This window comes from Lissotriton helveticus, chromosome 6 (genome assembly GCF_964261635.1).
Source record: "Lissotriton helveticus chromosome 6, aLisHel1.1, whole genome shotgun sequence".
Lineage (NCBI taxonomy): Eukaryota > Metazoa > Chordata > Amphibia > Caudata > Salamandridae > Lissotriton > Lissotriton helveticus.
The window spans coordinates 826,887,643-826,908,246 of NC_136067.1; the positions used below are offsets into that span (position 1 = coordinate 826,887,643).

The 20,604-nt window shown below is 43.0% G+C and overlaps 1 protein-coding gene across 1 annotated transcript in view; it reads left to right on the forward strand.

Moving 5' to 3' along the window:
- The window catches only part of SEC63 (SEC63 protein translocation regulator), an 844,363-nt gene that overhangs the window by 300,735 nt on the left and 523,024 nt on the right, over positions 1–20,604 (forward strand). The window contains exon 11 of the mRNA XM_078648413.1: positions 1,779–1,871. Within this exon, the coding sequence (XP_078504539.1) occupies positions 1,779–1,871 (93 nt within the window). The remainder of the gene's footprint in view (positions 1–1,778; positions 1,872–20,604) is intronic.

Below are 20,604 nucleotides of genomic sequence, written 5' to 3' on the forward strand. Positions count from 1 at the left end.
AACTTTGTGCCTTATGTTCAAAATCCGTCAGGGTTCTGCTCCCACATACTTGCACAATCTTGTCCGGCCATACCAGCCAAATCGCTCCCTTAGGTCATCAAATCAAGCCAATTTTGTAATTCCTAGAATTCGCTTGACAAAAATGGGAGGCCGCTCTTTTGCCCATTTGGGGCCGAAGATGTGGAATGCTCTTCCGCTGACGCTTAAAATGGAGACCAATCTTCTGGCCTTTCGCAAAAAACTAAAAACTTTTCTGTTTTAGTTGGTCAAATGTTCTCTGCTTCTCCTGTTTCAGCAATTACCTATCTTTCTTCTTTAGGCTGTCCCTGGCGCCGGGAAACCCTCTACGGGTAGCTGAGCGCAATACAAATTCAATAAAATAAAATAAAATAAATAAATGTATGCCAACCCATAGGTGCAAATTTGTGGATTGGTGCTGCAGCTGAGAAATTGGTCACTTACAGGCAAAGTTGTCTGAAGTTTTGTTTGTTTGTTTTGTCCCACGCCCAGCATGGAGTTGCTTAGGCACTGTTAAGGGCTATTTATCAACTCTTGTATCAATCTTTTGGTTGCTAGATCAGCCCTCATTATTTAAATCTCCAGTTGTGATATTTTTGAAAGATTTACAACACTTGTTTTCAGCAAAACCCTTTGTGAGGCCCCACAGTGACGTTAATTTAGCCCTCACTTCCTTAATGTTTCCCTTGAGACTTCTGACCTCTGTGATTAGAAGATCAGAAGAACAAGTTACTTACCTTAGGTAACTATCTTTCTGGTGGGTACTCTATCTAACTGCAGATTCCTCCCGGACCCTTCCACCTCCCTGTTCTGGGGTTTGGACTTTTTTAAATTCATCTTAAAAGGTCCCAGTCTAGAGATCTGCACACTGATAATTCCAGTTTTCTGATGGGCTCTGCGTAAGAAGGCACAGAAAGCTTAGAAAGCAACTAATGCCGGAGTGCTTGGTTGGCGCTGATATGTAGTTTTGCATGTCACATCCAGAGAGGAATGACTTGTGTGGAGCCGCACGGCACCACCTACCGACCTACAGAGGTGCTGCTGAAAAGTTTCCGAATCCTATCCGAGGCTTGGGGGAGTATTCACAATGTGAGTAATGTACAGTTAGAGTATCCACCAGGAAGATAGTTACAGAAAGTAAGTAACTTTTCATTTAGGACTGCTTACCAATATTATCTATTGACAGGGCATGTTTTGAAAATTAGCGGTCTAAAATGACCGTGTATAGGCCCGACTCTGTGCTTTGGAATTCTCTCTAAGTCTTACGATATAATAGGATGGAGATCTTGGTGAGGGATTTTTCCTCTGCATTTTCCTCTTTTGCAGAGTTTGGGTTCTTATTAAGTAGTGCACTGGTATGAAAAAACTGTGCCATTAGCATTTAAAATTATTTCAGTATCTCTCCTTCCAAAGTTGATCTAGGTGTTTGATTCTTTTCCGCTTCCAGTGCACTACTTCGTTCCCAATCGTAGAGCTGAGGAAAAGCAATAGTTTGGAATGCACTAAAAATAATGACGGGGTTTGGTTTATAGTAGCAGTTAACAGTCTGAATAATTATACATGTGGAGAAACTTAGGAACTTCCTTCTTAAACAGTTTTGTCTGTGTTAGTGAGGAATAATGTCTTGTGTTTATATGGCGGTGTGCGTGAGAATAATGAAAGGGGGCACTCTTTTGCTTTTAGTGATGTAGAAAGAGGATCATGGCTCAATCCTGAATCAAAGGTAGACATTTCTAATGTATTCTGGTATTGTGTTACAGATCAACAATTTGTCTTAAAGAAGTGCCCTGCACTCCTTCAAGAAATGGTGAATGTAATCTGCCAGCTGATCATCATGGCTCGTAGTCGGGAAGGTAAGATTTTTATGTTCAATGTACATTTAGTCAAAGCTAAGAAATGTGAAAATAAAACTTTTGTCTTGTATATTGTTCATTTAGATGTCTCTTCATGTGTTGCAATAGTAATCTCCCAAATTATCAAACGCCTCATTATGAGATGCATGAAGCTGGTGTGTGTTATTTCCACATCACCAGAGTTGACATAGCTGCTGGTGGTGGTAACTTGCGGGATGCAGAGTTAACAGGGATTGCCAGTTGATCCCTGGGAATCCCCGGAGTGATGAGGACTCTATGGTGTAATGTTTTAAGTCCACGTTAACTCTCCTGACCTCATACTTCATGAGGGGGCCAGAACCAGGGTTCACAGCCCCATCTGGAATCCTGGGCTTAATTTTTACCTTCTCAACTGAACTTTGTTGGACAATCAAAGTGTCATTTGAAAATGAATCCATGTCCTCCATGATGCTTTCAAAGGAGGCTTACTTCATAAGAACACTCTGTGGATCAAGAAGGTAAAGTCCTTATAGTATGTAGGGAGGCTAAAATCCATGCAGAATACAGTGTCTGACCTTATCAGTGTCGATGCTCGTCAAAGAAGCAGTTGAGTAAACCTCTTGTCTTCATGGTACGGAATATGTGTTTTCAAGATGCTGTCCTGGATTCATCTGGTCGTCTTTTGTGTTCAAAAACATATGTTCTGACAAGATAGTTCTAACTGTAGATTTCTCACCTTTAGAATATTCCCAGGTTCCACACTGGATTAAGAGATGCTTTTTAGCAATGTTCCACACGTAAAAGATCCCACCTGCACGTTGTTGTCTGTTCCTTACTTTCAGTGCCCTTGATGCGGATCCGGGCTCCCATTCCAAACTGTCTCAATTACACTATATTAGGGAGATATCTCTCCCGAATGTACTCTCCCCACCCACACATATCCCACCTCTCCACCCCCCCCAACGCGCGCACACACACTTCCACAAATCACTCATAAAAACAACAGTATTCAAAACTATGGCACGACTGCAGGAAACCTATATTGATCATGGAGCCATTCAAGTTGTGCCTTTGGTGCTTGGGCTCCGCTTACAACTCTAATTCATGCAATTAGTACCGCCCTCATGCACTGAAGGCGATTAAGGAGTACATGAAGCAGCTTTATGACACCAAGCACAAGATACGAAACAGTCTCCAAGTGGCTGCTCTATTATGTCAATGGCAGATGATACAATGCTGTCCAAAGAATAAATTCCGGAGGACAGAGTCGTTAACCCATTGTCCACAACAGAGAGAGCTTCCTCTAAATTAATACAATCAATTTCTCGTATTCTTCTGCAGTTTCCATTTGCGTGACTTTCCATGCTTCATTGTAAGCAGAATATATACCGGCGAATATAAAACGTTTTTGACGTGGTTTACGAGGTCCAAGTAAGAAGCCTCGTAAGTCAACGCCTTCTTTAAGTAAAGTTAAGTGGTGTTTAATTTCTGGAAGTGTGAATTTCTGTAGCCACTCAAGGCATAGTTTTCCTACACTGTATGTTGTAACTATCCCTGGATGTTGTCTCTGGGAATATCTTGGATCTGGCCTGTTCATTTTGAACCCTTGTGTTTTGTTCAGGAATCTATCTTGACAGTTATTCGTGTCTGTGGGCCAGATTACAAATTTAATAATATTTCTTCCTAGGCAACCACATACCTGTCTTAAGTCGGGTTAAACATGAACGATTGATAGACAGGAGCCTCAATATACTGACAAACAATGAAATTATATAAAAAATATATATATATTTATTAGATTGTTATACAATAAAAAAAGCATACAATTAAAAAGGCAGTAGCATTATTGACACATTACATAGCCACCTTATGACTCTTAAAAAAATTCATAAAAAATCTCTATATGCAGGAACACAATGGTGGTAAGGGTTTTCAAAAATTGAGGTAGATAATGTTGACAATCTCTACGCGCGTTTCGGCGATGGACCCCCTTCTTCAGGAGAACCACTTGAATTTCTAGATAGAGACCACATACATTTCAAAATCCAATTCACAAAATACAGTACATTGAGGCTATTGATTTAAAACAAGGGGGTACACTGGACGTGACAATGTGATTTCACTATTCAAGAGTGCAAAGGCTGCAAGTCCAAAATGAAAAATCAGATAGAAAGAACGGATAGTCAAAATGTGAATAGGTGTGTGCCCAAAGCCCAAGAAGGACGAACCAAAAATATTGAAAGATAGTTCAACCGTAGTGATGATGGAAACAAGAAGGTGCCACTGAAAGATCGAAAATGTAGGAGAAATAAATATGGAATCTTACCCGTACAGACCCACGTCTGTACTTCAATCGATGAAATAAAAAGATTTGACTAATTTGCTGCTATAGAAAAACAGGGGGATAGAAAGATAGAAAGAATGGGTGTCAGAGAGATATCTGATAAGATATATATATATATATATATATATATATCCCATGACGTCAGACAATGAACTGACGGAAAAACACAAGAAGAATTACCTGGTTAACACTAAGAAAGATACGTTGTAAATGACAAAAAGCGTGGTAGCAGGTAGTAATGAGCTGGGCCACACAAAGAAAATCTAAAGGGAATGAAGACATAATAATCAGTGTATATGGGGGTATGGTGTACACCAGGAATGATGCTAGTACCTGAAATGAGCCAGAAACCACTGCGAGGATATGAAACAATGAATGCAGATTAAGGAGCTTGAAGGGCCAATCGGGCGTGTAGGCAAGTCTGCAGTAAATAAAGAACAGACCCACTGAAGGTAAAACACCAAGTAATCTTTATGTACATACATGGCCTATGCCCCAAGTTGAATGGACTGAGACGCTAGTTACCTGTTTCTCTACGAACCACAGCAGATAAGGGATATATAAAAGCACCCAATAGCTGCTGTATAATGAGGACACTAGAACCAGGAAGACCTACAAAGAAGATGCCAGAAAAATGCTTTAATTAAGATGTGCTCTCCTTATCTTAACTGGGACGCTAAGGCTTCGATAATATTCTAGAGTAAGTTACCTGTGTCCTATCCAATCGTGGGAATTCAAGGATATTTGAAAACCTCTATGGCTACCAACGTAATGAGGCCACTGGCATCGTAAGCACCTAAATTTGATAATCTATGGGGAAATACCAAAAAAGTGCTTAATTGTCGCTAAATGGCACATGACAACCAAAGATAAGCTCACTGCAAAATAACGAGAGAATATGCTTTCCTAGTCTAAGACTAGAAACTAATATGGAGCCTGTACATTTATTTACTAGGTGTGTCCGCGTCTAAGGACTTCCGGGAGCTCGTTCGGCATGAACATTCGAAGAATGTAAGGACGCGGATTTTAAAGCCGATGTGTAATGCTAACGTGCCGCAATGACGTTGCAAAAGCTCACGTGACCCGTAAATGACTTGACTACGGTACACAAGAGTATGCGTGACATGGTGGCAGAACACTGAAAAGCTAACCGCCTAACCCTGAAGAGTACTATCAGTGTAAAAATAGAAGACGGAATGAAAAGACCATGGGACGCTGACCGCCTATCAGCATGATTGCTGTCAGCGAAAAAAGGCCTAGTATGTCTAAAAGGCCACATACAAAGCGAGAGAGCACTTGAACACTGATAGCCAAAGATAAAGGCTGCTCTCGGTGTAATATTAAAAGAGCAGGTGAATAAAGTTGCTATCAATACAAGTAGAAATAATAGATATACCTCATATTGAGTAGAAATAAATAAACAGCCACTAGGGTGACAGACAAAAAGTTACTGATAAATTTAGAAGCCCAACTATATAGTGGCTAATAGAATAATTTTCAAAGTTAAAAAAGTTAAGCTAATAGAGATGCAATTGCACCTTCAGGTTTCAGTGGTCCAGGCCAGGAAAAGATGCAAAAAATGAGAGATCTAGCATACCCTGGGACCTGTTTATCTAGTGTTATATTTAATAGCATTCTCCCACGGAATCTCGTTGTTTAATCCTTTAGTATTAGCCGCCAAGATGAAAATCCAGAAAACTTCCAGTTTTTTTACGGTAGTCATCTGTGTTACTATAGATATCACTGCCCAGATTTTCAACAATGTACCAACGAAAATCGTTTGGTTTGTGTTGAAAGTCAAGACAGTGTCTCACTAAGGGGGCATTTACTTTAGAAGTATGAATAGCCAACTGGTGTTCAGTAAAGCGGATGCAAAATGATCTTGCTGTTTCGCCCGCGTAGCCTAGGCTATAGGGGCAAATCAGTAGATAAATAAAAACATTTTTTTGCAATTAGAAAATTTCCGAGGGCAGATGGTAAACCCCTGATATGTGTAACTGGTACCAACAATTGCCATATCACAGGCTTTACAGGTGTTACATTTATATGTGCCTGTGATTGGCGTTGCGCCATTGATGGTTTTTTTGCACAAAGGGGGTGCCCTCAGAGAATCTAGAGCAGATGACATGATCTTTGAGATTTAAGTTTCTTCTATGAGCAAAAATGAGTTTAGGCATTTTCTCATTTTCCTCTAAATTACTATTCACAATATGCCAGTTTGAATTGACGATCTGGCGCACCAGGTTATTCATCTTTGAATGTCTAGTTATACATACTAATTGGTTTTTGCAGACTTTAGCTTTAGGTTGAATGAGAGAATCTCGGTCATAAAACCGGGCACGTTTGAGTGACACTCTGACAAGCCTGAGGGCAACCTCGTGCAAGAAATTTGGCTTTTAAAATACATGCTTGACTATCAAAATCCTGTATGTTTGAACAATTCCGTCGAAGTCGAAGGAATTGACTGAATGGTATGCCTTCCTTTTGTGCCCTGGGATGGTAGCTGTCGAAATGAAGTAGGGTGTTCCGTGCTGTAGGTTTGACGAACAAATCTACTTTAAGGGCTCCTTCTTTATGCCGAATATCTAAGAATTCTACTTGTTCTCTACTGGTATGTGACGTAAAATGGAGGTTATTGTCACATGCATTGAGCCAGTCTAAAAATTCCAGAAGTGTCTGTTCTGAATCTGTCCAGATGAAGAAAATATCATCAATGTAATGTGACCACATGTAGATGGATTCAAAGAATGGGGCCACTTCATTATGTATATGTGTCTTCTCAAATTCTGCCATAAAAATATTTGCTACAGAGGGAGCTAGCGAGGCCCCCATGCTGACGCCCTTAGTCTGCTTGTATAAACTTTTCCCAAATTGGAAGGTGTTTTCCGTTAAAACTATTTGTATACATTGCAGAAGAAAGGTGTTAGGGCAGGGGACTTGATATTCATCAATAAATCAGTCAATCGCAGTAATGGCGTTATCTTGTGGGATGTTGCTATATAAGGCTTCAATATCTTGAGTGACAAGGATATTGTTGGGCTGGTTAAATGGAAGTTGTTCCACCTTATTAGAAATAGAGGTGGTATCCATAATTTATGATGGTATTTGGATATATGAGGTCTTAGTAAGGCATCTGAATATTTTGAAAGAGGCTCTGTAATGGAACCAATAGTAGTTACTATTTGGCGGTAAGGAGGATCGAGGGCATCTTTATGGATCCTAGGGATTCCATATAGTGGAGAAGTGTGGCTCAATGGTTAGAGCGGCAGACCCTGATGCAGAGGTCTGGCCCAGGCCAGGGTTCAATTCCCGCCTCGGCGGGTCTTGGGCTCAATTTCCTCGGACCTGATAATTCTCGCCTTGATGCCTATTCTAATCATGGGTCCCACTCTGCAACTCTGGGCAATAGCTTGCTTAATCTCCACAACGGCCCCAACAGCGCTGGGATGCCTGGCTTCACCTTGGGGGTGCCCAGGAGTGGGCATTTCACAGGGAAAAGCCAGGAAGGGTTCCACAGCGGTATGCGTACAGGGTACGCATACCGGGTATAAGTGCGCTATACAAGTACGAATTCATTTCATTTAATTCATTTCATATATACAAGGCATGGTAGGTGAGGACTGGTTCAAGTAGTCAAACTCTTTATCACAGATGTGGCCGTTATCTAAAGATGATTTACTTAAAAGTAGAATTTTCTTTTTCACTAAAAGGGTCGGATCTTTCTGTTGCAAAGAATAAAATTTAGTGTCATTGAGAAGGGACTTCATTTTATTTTCGTACGTATAGGTATCAGTGACCACTATTCCGCCAGATTAACCATTTTTTCCATTCAGGATTAGTTCTGTTCTGTTGTAAAATCTGTTTTACGTCTACCTCCTCATCTGCAGTGCCATTACTGTCAGGTGTGGCTTTAGGTTTGGACGGTTTGTTTAACTCTTTTATCTTAGCTAAGCCAAGACAAGATGTTTGTTGAACAGTGTCATTTAAAAACATTATTTGTTCTTTTTTTTTTTTTTTTTTTTTTTTTTATTGCAGGCTCTGAATAAGGCTTCTAAACCTTGCACATGCCAGTCTTTTGTGCCCCAAACAGTTTTTGTCTCAATGTTGTCTTTCCAAAAGTTAAAACCTAATGTATACAGCTGAGCATAAAGGTTCACAGAATAAATATGTTTAGTATTGGTCAGCATGATTTTCATTCCTGCCTTATTCATATTTTTGAAATAAAAAGTTTCTGGATTTGTGACATTAAAACCTGAGAAATAAGGAAACTTTTCATAAAATGTTTTTGAGCTGCCCTTTGGCGGCGTTGGACAATGTTCCCATTGATTATAAGTAAAAACATTTCTAGGGTTTGCAGATTTATTCAAGTAATGGTGACCATAATGATTAAAACAATACATTTGTTCATAATCGGATGAACCTTCTAAGTATTCATGTTTTGTGAATTTAGCTGACATTTTTAAATCTGTCATCATGTTATTAACAGCTTCAAAGTCCCAATCATCAGAAAATGTGCTGGGTGAGACAAAGTCACTCAAAGAAACCTTAAACTGGTGTGGAATCTTCAACAGTTCCACCGGGCCATAAATGTCCTAATCAGTTGTGTCCCATGCTATACCACCAGGTATAGGAACGGCTGTGATGTTCACTGATGACAGGTCTCTTCGTTAATGATGAGATGATTTGTGAGGTTTCAAGAGCAAGTTTATGTTCTTACTTGCTGTGTCCATTGTACTGTATTTTCCATCTATCATCTTTCCCAAACTTAAAACAAGAATGAGCAGGAGAAAAAGTACACCTAACACAATCCAAAATTCAACCCATGGTGAAACCAGATATGTATTTTCAAGTTGATGAAAGAGTTCTGTTATTTTTTCTTTGAAAGTTTTATTAACTGGCTTAGTTTCAGGTTCACTGGGATCCTCAGTAAATGTATCAAAGTTGATGAAATAGCCATAGGCAGTTCTGTCAATTGTTGGGATTGCATCCGGATTTTTCAGAATCGCTGGAGCGTTTACTTCCTTTGTCATATTAGTATAGTCAGAGGCTATATCATTGTAGACAGGTGTTTCATGACGAACTGGTATTTGGGTTTCAAGAGGTACAAGTTCCATGGTTTTGTTGCACAGTACTTCTTTTCTTACTGCAGGTTTATCAAAGGTGATAAGTCTTTCAGTTTGAGCCTCTTGGATTGTAGCAAGATTTGGTTGTCTGCTACATCTTGGGAGTCCACTGGGCCTACTACTTATTATCGGCCACATGATGTGGTTTGACCAGGTCTATGGACACAATTCTGTTCTCCCTTTTTCCAGCAAGGGGCGTAAGTAACACTGATCTTGTTCCGTGGCTTGCTAAGACAGGTACTGCTTTTCTGTAAGAAGGCCCAAATTCTTTCTTCACCGAGATCTTTTCCCTGACTAGATCCCCCAATCTTTGGAATCCAGTCAGGCCTTGCTGGGACAAGTCGTTTTTCTTCAGTGGTCGTTGGCTTTTGTGTTGTGTTACTCAGGCTTCCTCTTGTTTCATTTAAGTCCTGTAAAACAGCCAAACGGTTTTTGATATCAAAGTGTTTTTGTTCCACCTCTGAAGTTTGACAATCAAGATCCTGGATGAGCATTCTAGTACCAAATAGTAATTCATTTGGCGTGATTCCCCCCAGAGAATTTCTTGGCAGATTATTAAGACTATGTTGGACACTTATTAGATGTTTGACCCACCCGTCACCCAAGCCTAATACCCTAGCTGTTATAGATTGCTTTATGTCACAGTTTTTTATTTCCACTACCGCATTTCCCTCTGGATGGAATAGACTTGAGTACCGCAATGCAACGCCCAAGCTGGCCATTGTCTCTTGGTAAGCTCGAGAGCTAAACGCAGGACCCTAGTCAGAATGTAGCGTGCCGATAAAGACTCGCAAATCTTGTATAACAGTTCGAGCGTCAGCCGAGCGCTGAGGCCACATCCAAATGAATTTTGTGCAGGAATCCACTGCGACCATGATATATTTATAGTTGCCATCCCTTTGTAAGGGACCACAGTGGTCCAGGTAAACACATGCTAATGGTTTATCTGAAATCAGAAGGGGCGTCTGCGTAGGTCGTTTCACTGTAGAAACTTTCATTTTTTGACAGATTTCACCTTCAAAACATAGTTTCTAGCTTGTTTCCTCTTGCGCGGCCACCAATATCTCTGTTTTAATAATGATACTGTGGCGGAAACTCCTGCGTGTGCAGGAGGCGAGTCCTTCATGTGCTGCTAATATTAGTCCTAACCTATGTTCCATGTTTCAGATTGCCCTATCCCCCACTCCAGGGATTCGAGCAAAGGGAACATTATTTGTATCAGTTATATATGAGTACTTTACTGGAAAGCCTTTCGGGAGTGTTTTACCACTATCTTTTAATGAAGCGGTGACCGCTTGCATTATGTCGCTGTCTGTTTGTTTTTGAACGAGTGATTGCAGCTACGGAAGCAGTTTGCACTGTTGCCTTTGCGGCCTCATCAGCCAATGAATTCCTTGCAACGTGAGCGCCATCACGCTGATGACTCAGTGTATGAATCACGCGAGTCTTTTGTAGTTCTTTTTGTAATAGAACTACTTGTTCCCAAAGCATTTTGTGCTTAATTGTGCCACCTTTTGCATCTTTGAAACCGTTTTGAACCCAGTTCTGCAGATATTCATTGTAAGACTGAACGCAGTAATACGAATCGCACACTATGAGTGTGGGGAATTCGCGATCGGTATTTTCAAGCGCCATCTTGAAAGCCTGTAGTTCAGCTCGCTGAGCTGTACGGTCTCCGAGTGATTGCGTTTTAGTGACCATAGGTCAAAATTTACCTTCGCGCCAGCGACCTTTATCAATCGCGCACGCAGCACTATAGGCTTGTTTACCCCCAATAGCTGGCTGTGCTGATCCGTCTGTATAAATTAGACTTCCGTAATGTTCTAGAGGCAGAATTTCGGTCGGCAGAGGACATTCTTGTTCGTATTGGAGAAATTCTTGTGTCTTCAAGTATGGGTCAAAAACGTATTCAACGTCTCTTGCAGCAAGAGAGTTAACCCATTGTATCCATCTCGGATGTAAAGCTTTACATTTGGAATGCTCGCTTTTGTTACTGCCTCTAAGGCAGGTATAGGTGTAACGATCATTATGCATTTACCCTGCGCTAGAGCTGTCTCTTTTGCTACTGCAGTTTGAACCGCTGTCAGCATCTTTTCTGTAACAGTGAATTTCATTTCAGCTTGTGTGTACAAATGGGATTTGTAAGCTATTGGTACCTTTTCACCTTCATTAAAGGATGTGAATCCGCATCTCCCTGGGATGATTCGGATCACAAGATTGCGCACGTTGTCGCGTGTTTGTAACTGTGTTTTTGCTCACATGTCTGTTTGCACTGAACGCAAAATTTGTGTGTTCTTGAGTCCAATCAGTTGGTTTGAAATCAGGTTTGATTAGTTCGTAGAGAGGTCTAACCCTTTCTGCGTAATTTAGAACATAAGTTATACCAATATTCAGGAAACCTAGAATTGAATGTAAGTTTTTCAGCGTTTTTGGAGGTTGGAGCAGTGCACATTTCTCTAGAAAGCTGGCTGCCAGGCTTTTGCCTTCACTTGATAACTCGTATCCTAAGAATAGGATGTTGAGGTGGGCAATTCGTGATTTCTTAAAATTGAATTTGTACACTTCAGAAGCGAACCCAAGTATTATGGTGTTCACTCTTTTCAAGTGCACGTCCAAATCATCGTCTGTAAGATAGATGTCATCGACATAAGATAATGCCTCATCATCATACTTTTGTAGTAACTCTGTTACTCTGGCTGAAAATAACCCTGGACTATTCTTGAATCCCAGGGGGAGACGGCAAAATTGTCGCTGTGTACCCATTATTGAGAAAGTGGTCAAGTACCTACTGGTGCAATGTTTTGACAAAGGAAACCGTTAGAAATATCTAATGTGGTTTTATATTTTTTTGCGCACAATGGTATTCATCAGTGCTGCACTGTGTGCATTTTGTACCGCAAACGTTTTGCAACAAGAGTTTAAGTGTCTGTAGTCCAAAACTAGAGAATATGTATTGTCTGACTTGGAGATAGGAAACAAAGGATTGTTCATAGATGAGGTGCATGTTTCAATCACCCCTTGGTATTCAAGTTGATCGAAGATCTCCCTGACTTGTTTAGCTTCTTCCTTATCTGGATACTGCCTTTGTGCAGTAGGTTGATTTTTTTAACTGGATTTTATGATGAGGCGAGTCCTCATCCCATCCTACGTGATTTTTGTATAATGCTGGAGCTTGAGCTACAGCCCATTTTCTGGCATAGGTGTATTTTTTATGAATTGGAATGTGATTAGAGAAGGCTGGCGTAATTATGTCTTCGCCATGTGGGCACTCCCTGACAAATTCAGGTGGCCAATCTTGTTCAGCTAGAAGAATGTCATAACCCTTAGATAGCTTCTCCCAAAAGAGTGGCTTTATTTTAATAGTTATGTCCCCCTCCATCCGGAGTGTTACTTCATATAACTTATGGGGTACACTAACCCTTGTGTTGGCAGTTTCAACTTAAATGCATTCATTCAAGTCCACTGTCTCCAGATGATCCTTCAGGATCTTGCGAGCTATGGTGACCTCTGCTGCGCTGTCTAGCATTGTCTGGGCCCACTCCCCATACTTGAGTTGTGTCCTCAAGATCCTCAGCATGTATGATCTTTAGACTTGCTACCTTCTTCTTGATAAATTGAGTTTTCTTATTTTTTGGAACGTGCTGTTCGTCTTTGGACTTACTTCGCTGCTTTGTTTTAATAAAACGGATTGCACTACTTGATTTTAGACACACTTACTAGCGCCGCATCTAGTAGCTTGATTCCCCTCATTCCAGCCGATTTATGAGCTGAATTGGGGTCGGGGGTTGGAGGTGGCCGGCTAGGCACGGCGGCCATATTGGGAGGAGGCAGGTTGCTGCTGCAGTCGTTGGGGCAGGAAGCGCCGGTCCCGCGCTGAAGCACATAAATTAGGAGGTTTTTTTCTTCGCGCAGCGGACGCGCCTCATAGCGCCCAAGGAAAGCCCGTCTGTGCCCGTCCGTGCCAGGCCGGGCTAGACCGTGGCTAGTGGCACCAAAGAGGGGATTTACCCCTATGGAACTCCTACGCTACAGTGGGGAGAGGCTGAGGGCACTTAGAGGCAGTGCTAGCGTCAGCTGTCCTATTAATTTGCCTTTAAAGGAGTTAAGGATCTCGTGTCCGCTTTGCAACTAAATAAGGCCAGTGAATGGTAAAACGAAACCTCATTCATTTGCCTTATTAAATTGCCGCTCACTCCCGAGACATGCGGTGGAAATTCGTATGCCTTTGGAGGAACGAGACCTAGATGCCCTATTTTTAACTGAGACGTGGCTAACCGAGGTATCAGATCCGGACGTTGTCCGGGCCTTACCGCCCAGTTACTCAATTATTAGGCAGTACTGCCAAACTGGATGTGGAGGAGGAGTGGCTATTGTTTTTAAGAACACTTTTGCATGTAGAACGTCAGAGAACCCACTTCTGGAATGCGAGAGCTTAGGTTTTTCTATCTCCTTCTCTCCTTCCTGTACTGTTACAGGCATTCTTGTCTATAGACCTCCGGGCGACCACCACGGTTTCTGTAACAAGTTACTGGATAAGATCTCCTTCTCCATTAGTAGTTCACCCAATTTTACTATTCTGGGTGACCTTAAAATACATCTGGATGAGGTGGATGCTGCTGCATCACAGTGTCTGTTGGACACTTTTGGAGTAGTGCACCTGGAACAAATAGTGGTCGGCCATACACATACAGCAGGACATCTTTTAGATCATTTTTTCACCAACCTTGGAAACATCAGCTGTGACCAACCTAGTTTTCTTCCGTGGTCGAACCATGCCCTGCTTTGTTTTGCTTGGTCTCCAGTTGACCAAAATCATATAGCTAGTCTATCAAAGAAAGTTAGCCGAATTTGGTCGAGGCTCTCCGTGGAGGATTGGGAGGACGCTCTGAGGAGGCCCCCCCTGGTTCCTCACAACCCAGTCATCGCCAATGAGGCCTTTAACGAGTGGCTTACCTCAACATTAGAGTCCACCCTGCCAAAAACAGTGGTCCACCATCGGACAGGCCCAAGTAAACATCCTTGGTACTCTAGGGAACTCAAGGAGGTAAAACAACGTTGTAAAAGGGCGGAGAGGAAATGGAGGAAAGATTTTGCAACTGCCTCCAAAAATGAATATAGGTCAGAGCTAAGACTGTATAAAAAATCAACTAAAAATCGCTCAATCGGTGTATTATCAGGTTAAAATCACAGAAGCAGCCAATAGGCCAAGAGAAAATTTTAAATTATTTCAAGCCCTGGTTACTCCCCCCCCGGCCACTATTGACCCTCCAGATCCCCAGAAACGGTGTGATGACTTGGCTGCCTTTTTCGCAGCCAAGGTGTCTAACATCTATGCTGGCTTTGAGTCAACCGTACAGGCCTTTGGCCTTACAGAGAGTGAGGATGGGACTCCGGAGGAGGTTGCTTCAGACGCATGTGTAAGACTCGACGCCTTCCCGCCACTCGACTTAGCCATTGTGGAAAGACTCCTCGGTAACCTCAAATCGGGTTCCCCTCTGGATACTGCACCGCCCTCCGCTCTTAAGCAGGTATCAAGGACGGTGTGCCCCGCTATTGCGGAGGTCATTAACTCGTCCTTGGAATCGGGAGTGGTGCCTCCTTCCTGGAAGATGGCGAAAGTGAAGGCCCTTTTAAAAAAAAAAAACTTGGGCCCAGAAGATTTAGCTAACTACAGGCCTATCTCGTTGTTACCGGGCCTGAGTAAGATAGCTGAAAGACACGTCAATTAGATCCTCTCCTCATTTGTTGAGACTACGGGTGCACTCCATTCCTCTCAGACGGGATTTAGAGCCAAACAGGGCACGGAGACTGCCCTGGTGGCAGTGGTGGAGGCGACTAGGAGTATTGTGGATGCCCGGGGCTGCGCGGCAGTGGTCCTGTTGGACCTCAGCGCAGCCTTCGACACTGTCAATCATCCACTCCTGCTTCAGCGCCTCCGCCGGGCAGGGGTCTCCGGAATGGCCCTCAAATGGCTCCAGTCCTTTTTAGCGGAGAGATTCTTCTCCGCTTTTGAGGAGGAGGTATCATCGGACCAACTGCCATTGTTTCACGGCGTTCCCCAGGGATCCTCTCTGTCCTACCATGTTTAACATCTACATGAGACCACTGGCTGAGGTGGTGCTTCCCTGGGGAATTCAGCTTATCACCTTCGCTGATGATACGCAGGTGGTCGTCTCGCTAGCAAGGGATGATGCTATAGACCAGGTGAGCAATAATTTGACCCCATGTCTCACCAAAGTTTTGGAGTGGATGACGGCTTCGTTTCGAAAGCTAAATGGGGCCAAAACTGACCTCATGCTCCTGGGTTATAAAGCTCCCATCAACCTTGACCCATGGTGGACACACTGTCTTGGGCCCCCCTCCTACCCCTAAGACCCAGATAAAGAGCCTGGGGGTCTGGTTGGACACCACCTTAGGATTCCAGGTTCAGGCCAAGAAGGTGGGTGTTATGGACTGCTTAGGGTCATCAGGAAAGTGCTGCTCCTTCTTCCTGTTGAGGCCAGACGTGTGCTGGTCCAGTCGCTGATTCTTTCGCGACTACACTATGCTAACGCCATTTATTTAGGAGCTCCAGTAAGCTCCATTCAAATCCTTCAAACAGTGCAAGATTGTGCAGCTCGTCTGCTCATGAATCTATCTAGACGCTGTTCGGCAAAGGCGGCTCTTCGGTCGCTCCACTGGCTGCCGATTCAGGAAAGGATCATGTTTAAAATGTTCTGCATGGCACATAAGTCCATTGGTAATGTCGGTCCTACCATCCTTCAACCCCTGTTCTGCCATCATCAATCCCACAGATCCCTAAGATCCAATCAGCAAAATTTGCTGGTGGTACCAAGGGTGAAGCGAACCCGTATGGGCGGTCGCCAGCTCTCCTTCCATGTAGCCAAGGGCTGGAACGAACTCCCAGATAACATCAGGCTGGAAACTAATCATCTTGCATTCAGGAAGCGATTGAAGAAATTTTTGTTCCACTGATTGTCCTCTCCTGTCCTTGGGTCTTACAGCGCTGGGATGCCTCGGGGTAGCCATGCGCTATAGAAGAGCGTATTCAATTCAATTCAAAGAGGCACATAGACCCACCACGCGTGGCTTCTATGCTGCTAAGTGGAACCGCTTTATCTACTATTGCTTTCCTAAACACATAGGTCCACTCAAACCAACAGTACAAGATGTAGTGTGTGACCTCTCTCTCCTTCAACAATCAGGGATGGCTTACACTTCCATACACCCCTATTTAGCAGCAGTTGCAGTCTATTTGTAGAATAGGGATCACTCTTCCCTCTTCTTGGTCCCTATCATCAAAACCTGTCATTGCTCCTGTCTGAAACATCAATATTGTGCTTACACGACTCCTGGGCCTGCCTTTTGTGCCCCTACATTTGTGCCCGCTACAATTCTTATCATGAAAAGATGCCTTTCTAGTTACTTTCACATCTTTAAGGCATATTAGTGAACTTGAAGCTCTTACTCTGCAGGGACCTTTCTTCCAAGTTCATAATGACAGGGTGTTAAATAGGACCAACCCATGATGTCTCCCTAAAGTGGTTTCACTGTTTAACCTCCTAATCAAAGTATTGACTTGCCGGTTTTCTTTCCACAGCTGCAATTTTTGGCAGAGAGGGCCCTTCATACGCTAGATGTCAAAATGCCCTCCTATATTATGTTGATGGGGTCAAGCCATTTATGAAAACACAACCACTGTTTGTGGCCATCACCAAACACCACAAAGGCCATTCCGTATCCAAAGGGGGCATAGCCAGATGGCTTAAGTGTATCCAAACTTGCTATGCTAAGGTAAAAAGGCAACTCCTTGCCCTACCCTGACCAGACTACTTGGACTAAGAGGGCCACTATGACCTTCCTTGGCAACATTGCATTCAATTACATATGTAAAGCAGCTCCTTGGTCCACTCCACACATGTTTACTAAACATTACTGTGTGGACATCTTAGCTTGAGTGCAAGCACAAGTGGGTGAAGCTGTGCTACAAATTCCTTCAGTCCTCTGCAACATCCTCCAGCTAGCCAGCGCTTATGGAAGTACTACTTTACTGACTATGAAGAGCATGTGTATGTACAGCTACACATTACACAACTGAATGTTACCTACACTGTTAGCATCGGTCTGTGCCATGTGGTGCTGCAGATTCACATGTGCCCACCCTCCTTCCGGACTCATCTGATTGTTGCTGACGTTCTTTTTTCCTTTACATGGTCATCTGTTCTTTCCTATGTTCCATATTCATCCTCACTCACCTTGTGACTCGAATGACTTCCTCAAAGAAAATCAAGTTGGACATGTCCAACCCCAACATTAGATGTCCGGAGTATACAGAGCATATGAAACTACAACACCACATACCATGAACAGATGCTTTCAGGGTAGGTAACATATTCTTCTCAGCTAGGCTGGCTTAACGCTTTTTGAGTGTAGTGAGCCTTTTGAGCAGGTACACCCATGCCTTGTGGGACAAGGCCAGAGAGAGATCTCACTGACTGTTCAGAAGGACCTCTGAAACCCACTAACTCAATCCAAGACGGGTAGGACTCTTCAAAGTATGTTTTGCATGCAGGCCTGAACACCACCGACTGCATAGACTATGGTATTGACACCAGTGTAGTGCTTAGAAGGAGCATCTAGTTGCGATCAACAAGGTTGGTGGGGATGCATGGACTTGGCAAAGAGAAAGTGGTACCCATTGCACCTGAACATTTACCCTCCAAATGGCTCTGCCTTCAGGAGGATCTCCTGTCAGAACAACAGCAGAGATCATGCATCAGAGTCTCTACAACTTACACCTCCATGCCTAAAAATTGAGCATTGGCAGCCAAGTTCTTTTGACTTGCCCTGCGAATTGGCAGATGTAATTTTTCCAGCTAGACATCCATCCACGTTTGTCACCTGGTGCATGGTTCATGATCTAAACCCCATGCATGGCTAAATCTAGGATTATTTGATGTTTATTTCCCTCACAAGTCCTCACTCTTTCAATCATCAGTTGTGATGCATTTTCTAAAGGTCCTGAAGCCTTTGTTTCTTTCAGACCATTTGTTATGCTTCGGTGGGACCTAAATTTAATTTGTTTCAAAATGTGAACGTGATTGGAGTCTCTGCACAGTTACTTGTCCTGACTTCTGATAATCAATCTCTGATAATCAATCACTCCTCTATAATTGATTCAAAGTCGCAGCCCCTGCGGGAGCAGAATGAGAAAGTGCTGTTACTTCCTGGGCAGTATGAAGTTACTGTGGAGCCATTTGGCTCCTCCGCTTTCCAAGTGGGAATCGTTGCTGAAAAAATGTCCTGATCTAGTCAGGCACCTGGAAATGTTCTAAACGTGAAGAATCGGCAGTAAGACTATCCACCTAAAGAATATTATTGTAGTAACTTTTTCTTTTAGCTTAAAACTTTGAGTATGGGTCTGTAGATACTCCTCCAGTATTGCAGCTACTAAAAAGTTCCACAAGTTCAGGATACATAAAATAGAAGAACATGTGAGTAAGATTAAGTTATGTTTATGGGTTCTATGATACTCCTAACTTTTGGACTTCTGTAATAGCAGCACCTAACCTGTTTGCAAGGGCCTTTTCATTGAAGTTCAGCTTGGCTTGGCCCAGTATCTGACTTGGTGTACAGCTGCTCGAGGGAATTGCTTAGTAGTTTATGCACCTTGGGCAGGCTTGTTCAGTATCGGCTAAGGGCAGTTTTGATTAAACATCATTCTGTGTCTTTATTTCTGTCCAGCCTCTAGCTGGAAAGAACCCTCATGTTGGCAATAGAGTCCTATGAGTACTAGAGTCTTCTAAAAGATAACTGCACTTTTAGATGAATGTAATGAATGAAGCACACAAAACAGAAGGCTGTGCTTTTTGTATTCCTGACCTATCCTAAAAAAGTACCTTTGATTATTCAAATTTTGAGTTAGACTAAACTCAAGTGAATAATTCAAATTAGTAACACTACTGTGAGAGGCTGGCTCACCATATACTATACCGTACAGCAGTATAATGTGTAATGAGTCCAGTGGATCTCCAGAGGTTGTACAGAGGCTAAATAGATTACACTAATTCTCCTTTTTGTGGTCGTGTGGGGGAGCAGTTGGACTTATCAGAGGGTTGTGTTAATTCCTTTGTTGCACACACAGTGGCAATAAATGACACACACTCAATGATTAAATCTGAGACCAATTTATAAAAATAGAACTTTGGTATATTTATTTACTAAAGGCACCAAACGTTCATAGAAGGAAGTACTTTTTAAAAATAAAAATACTTTTCAGTTTGAAAAGCAGACAGTGCAATTTTCAGTCTATGCAATGTTAACCTATGGGAGGAAAGCATTAATACTGTTTTGCAGGTAAGTACACAACTAACCATTCCAGTCTTCAGAGTGTAGGGTCAGCAGAGGGCAAGGTTCAGGTAAGCACCAACACTGCACCCCCATTGGCACATGGGCGGCTGGGTGCAGAGGTCATATCTGGAGATAGGGTCCAAAGTTAAACAATGGAGACTGGGGGTGTTTGAAGACATGCAGCTTGCAGGTAGGGAAAGTGGCTGCTGGGTTCAAGCTTCGGAGGTTTATGCAAGCACGGGGGCAAAAGGCACCACCAAACCTACATCACCAGCGGCACAGGGGTGGTTGGGTGCAGGGTGCAAACACGGTGTTGGGCGCCCAATGCAAGTGAATGGAGGAACTCCATATTGAAAACAGGCTCCAAGGGATGAACCTGAGGCTGCACGAAGGGCAACAGCAGTGGTAAGTTGGGATGGGCTTGGCTCGCAGGGACACTGGTCCAGGATCACAGATCCAGAGGGCTCCAGATTCCTTTATCTTGGTTTCTTGGAGACAGGTCCGCTGTCCTCAGTAGTTATGGCCTTTTTTGAAGAAGGGAGTCTTCCTCTGGGTTTGCAGGTCGCTGGCTGCAATACAGGCATTGTTCTCTTTGCAGTGTCTTTGAAGCTGCAAACAGGCCGGTAGTGCTGGGGCCAAATTGGTAGTTGTCTTCAGACTCTCTGCATGGCATCTTCTTTGGCCTCTTTCTTCTTAGGTCGGCAGGACCTGGTTTCAGGGTCTCAGAGAGCCACCTTAATACTAGACTTAGGGGCATTAAAGGGGAGTAGCAGGTAGAGACCAATGGGTTTCTTACCTGGGGTGGCTACACCCACTATTATATCACTTTCCTGTGGGAGGTGGGCATAGCCCTAGCCTTTATTGGATAAGTCCCACCATCTTCAAGATGGTGGGCACTGAAAGATGTGTTTACTCCACCTCCTGCACCTGAGGGATG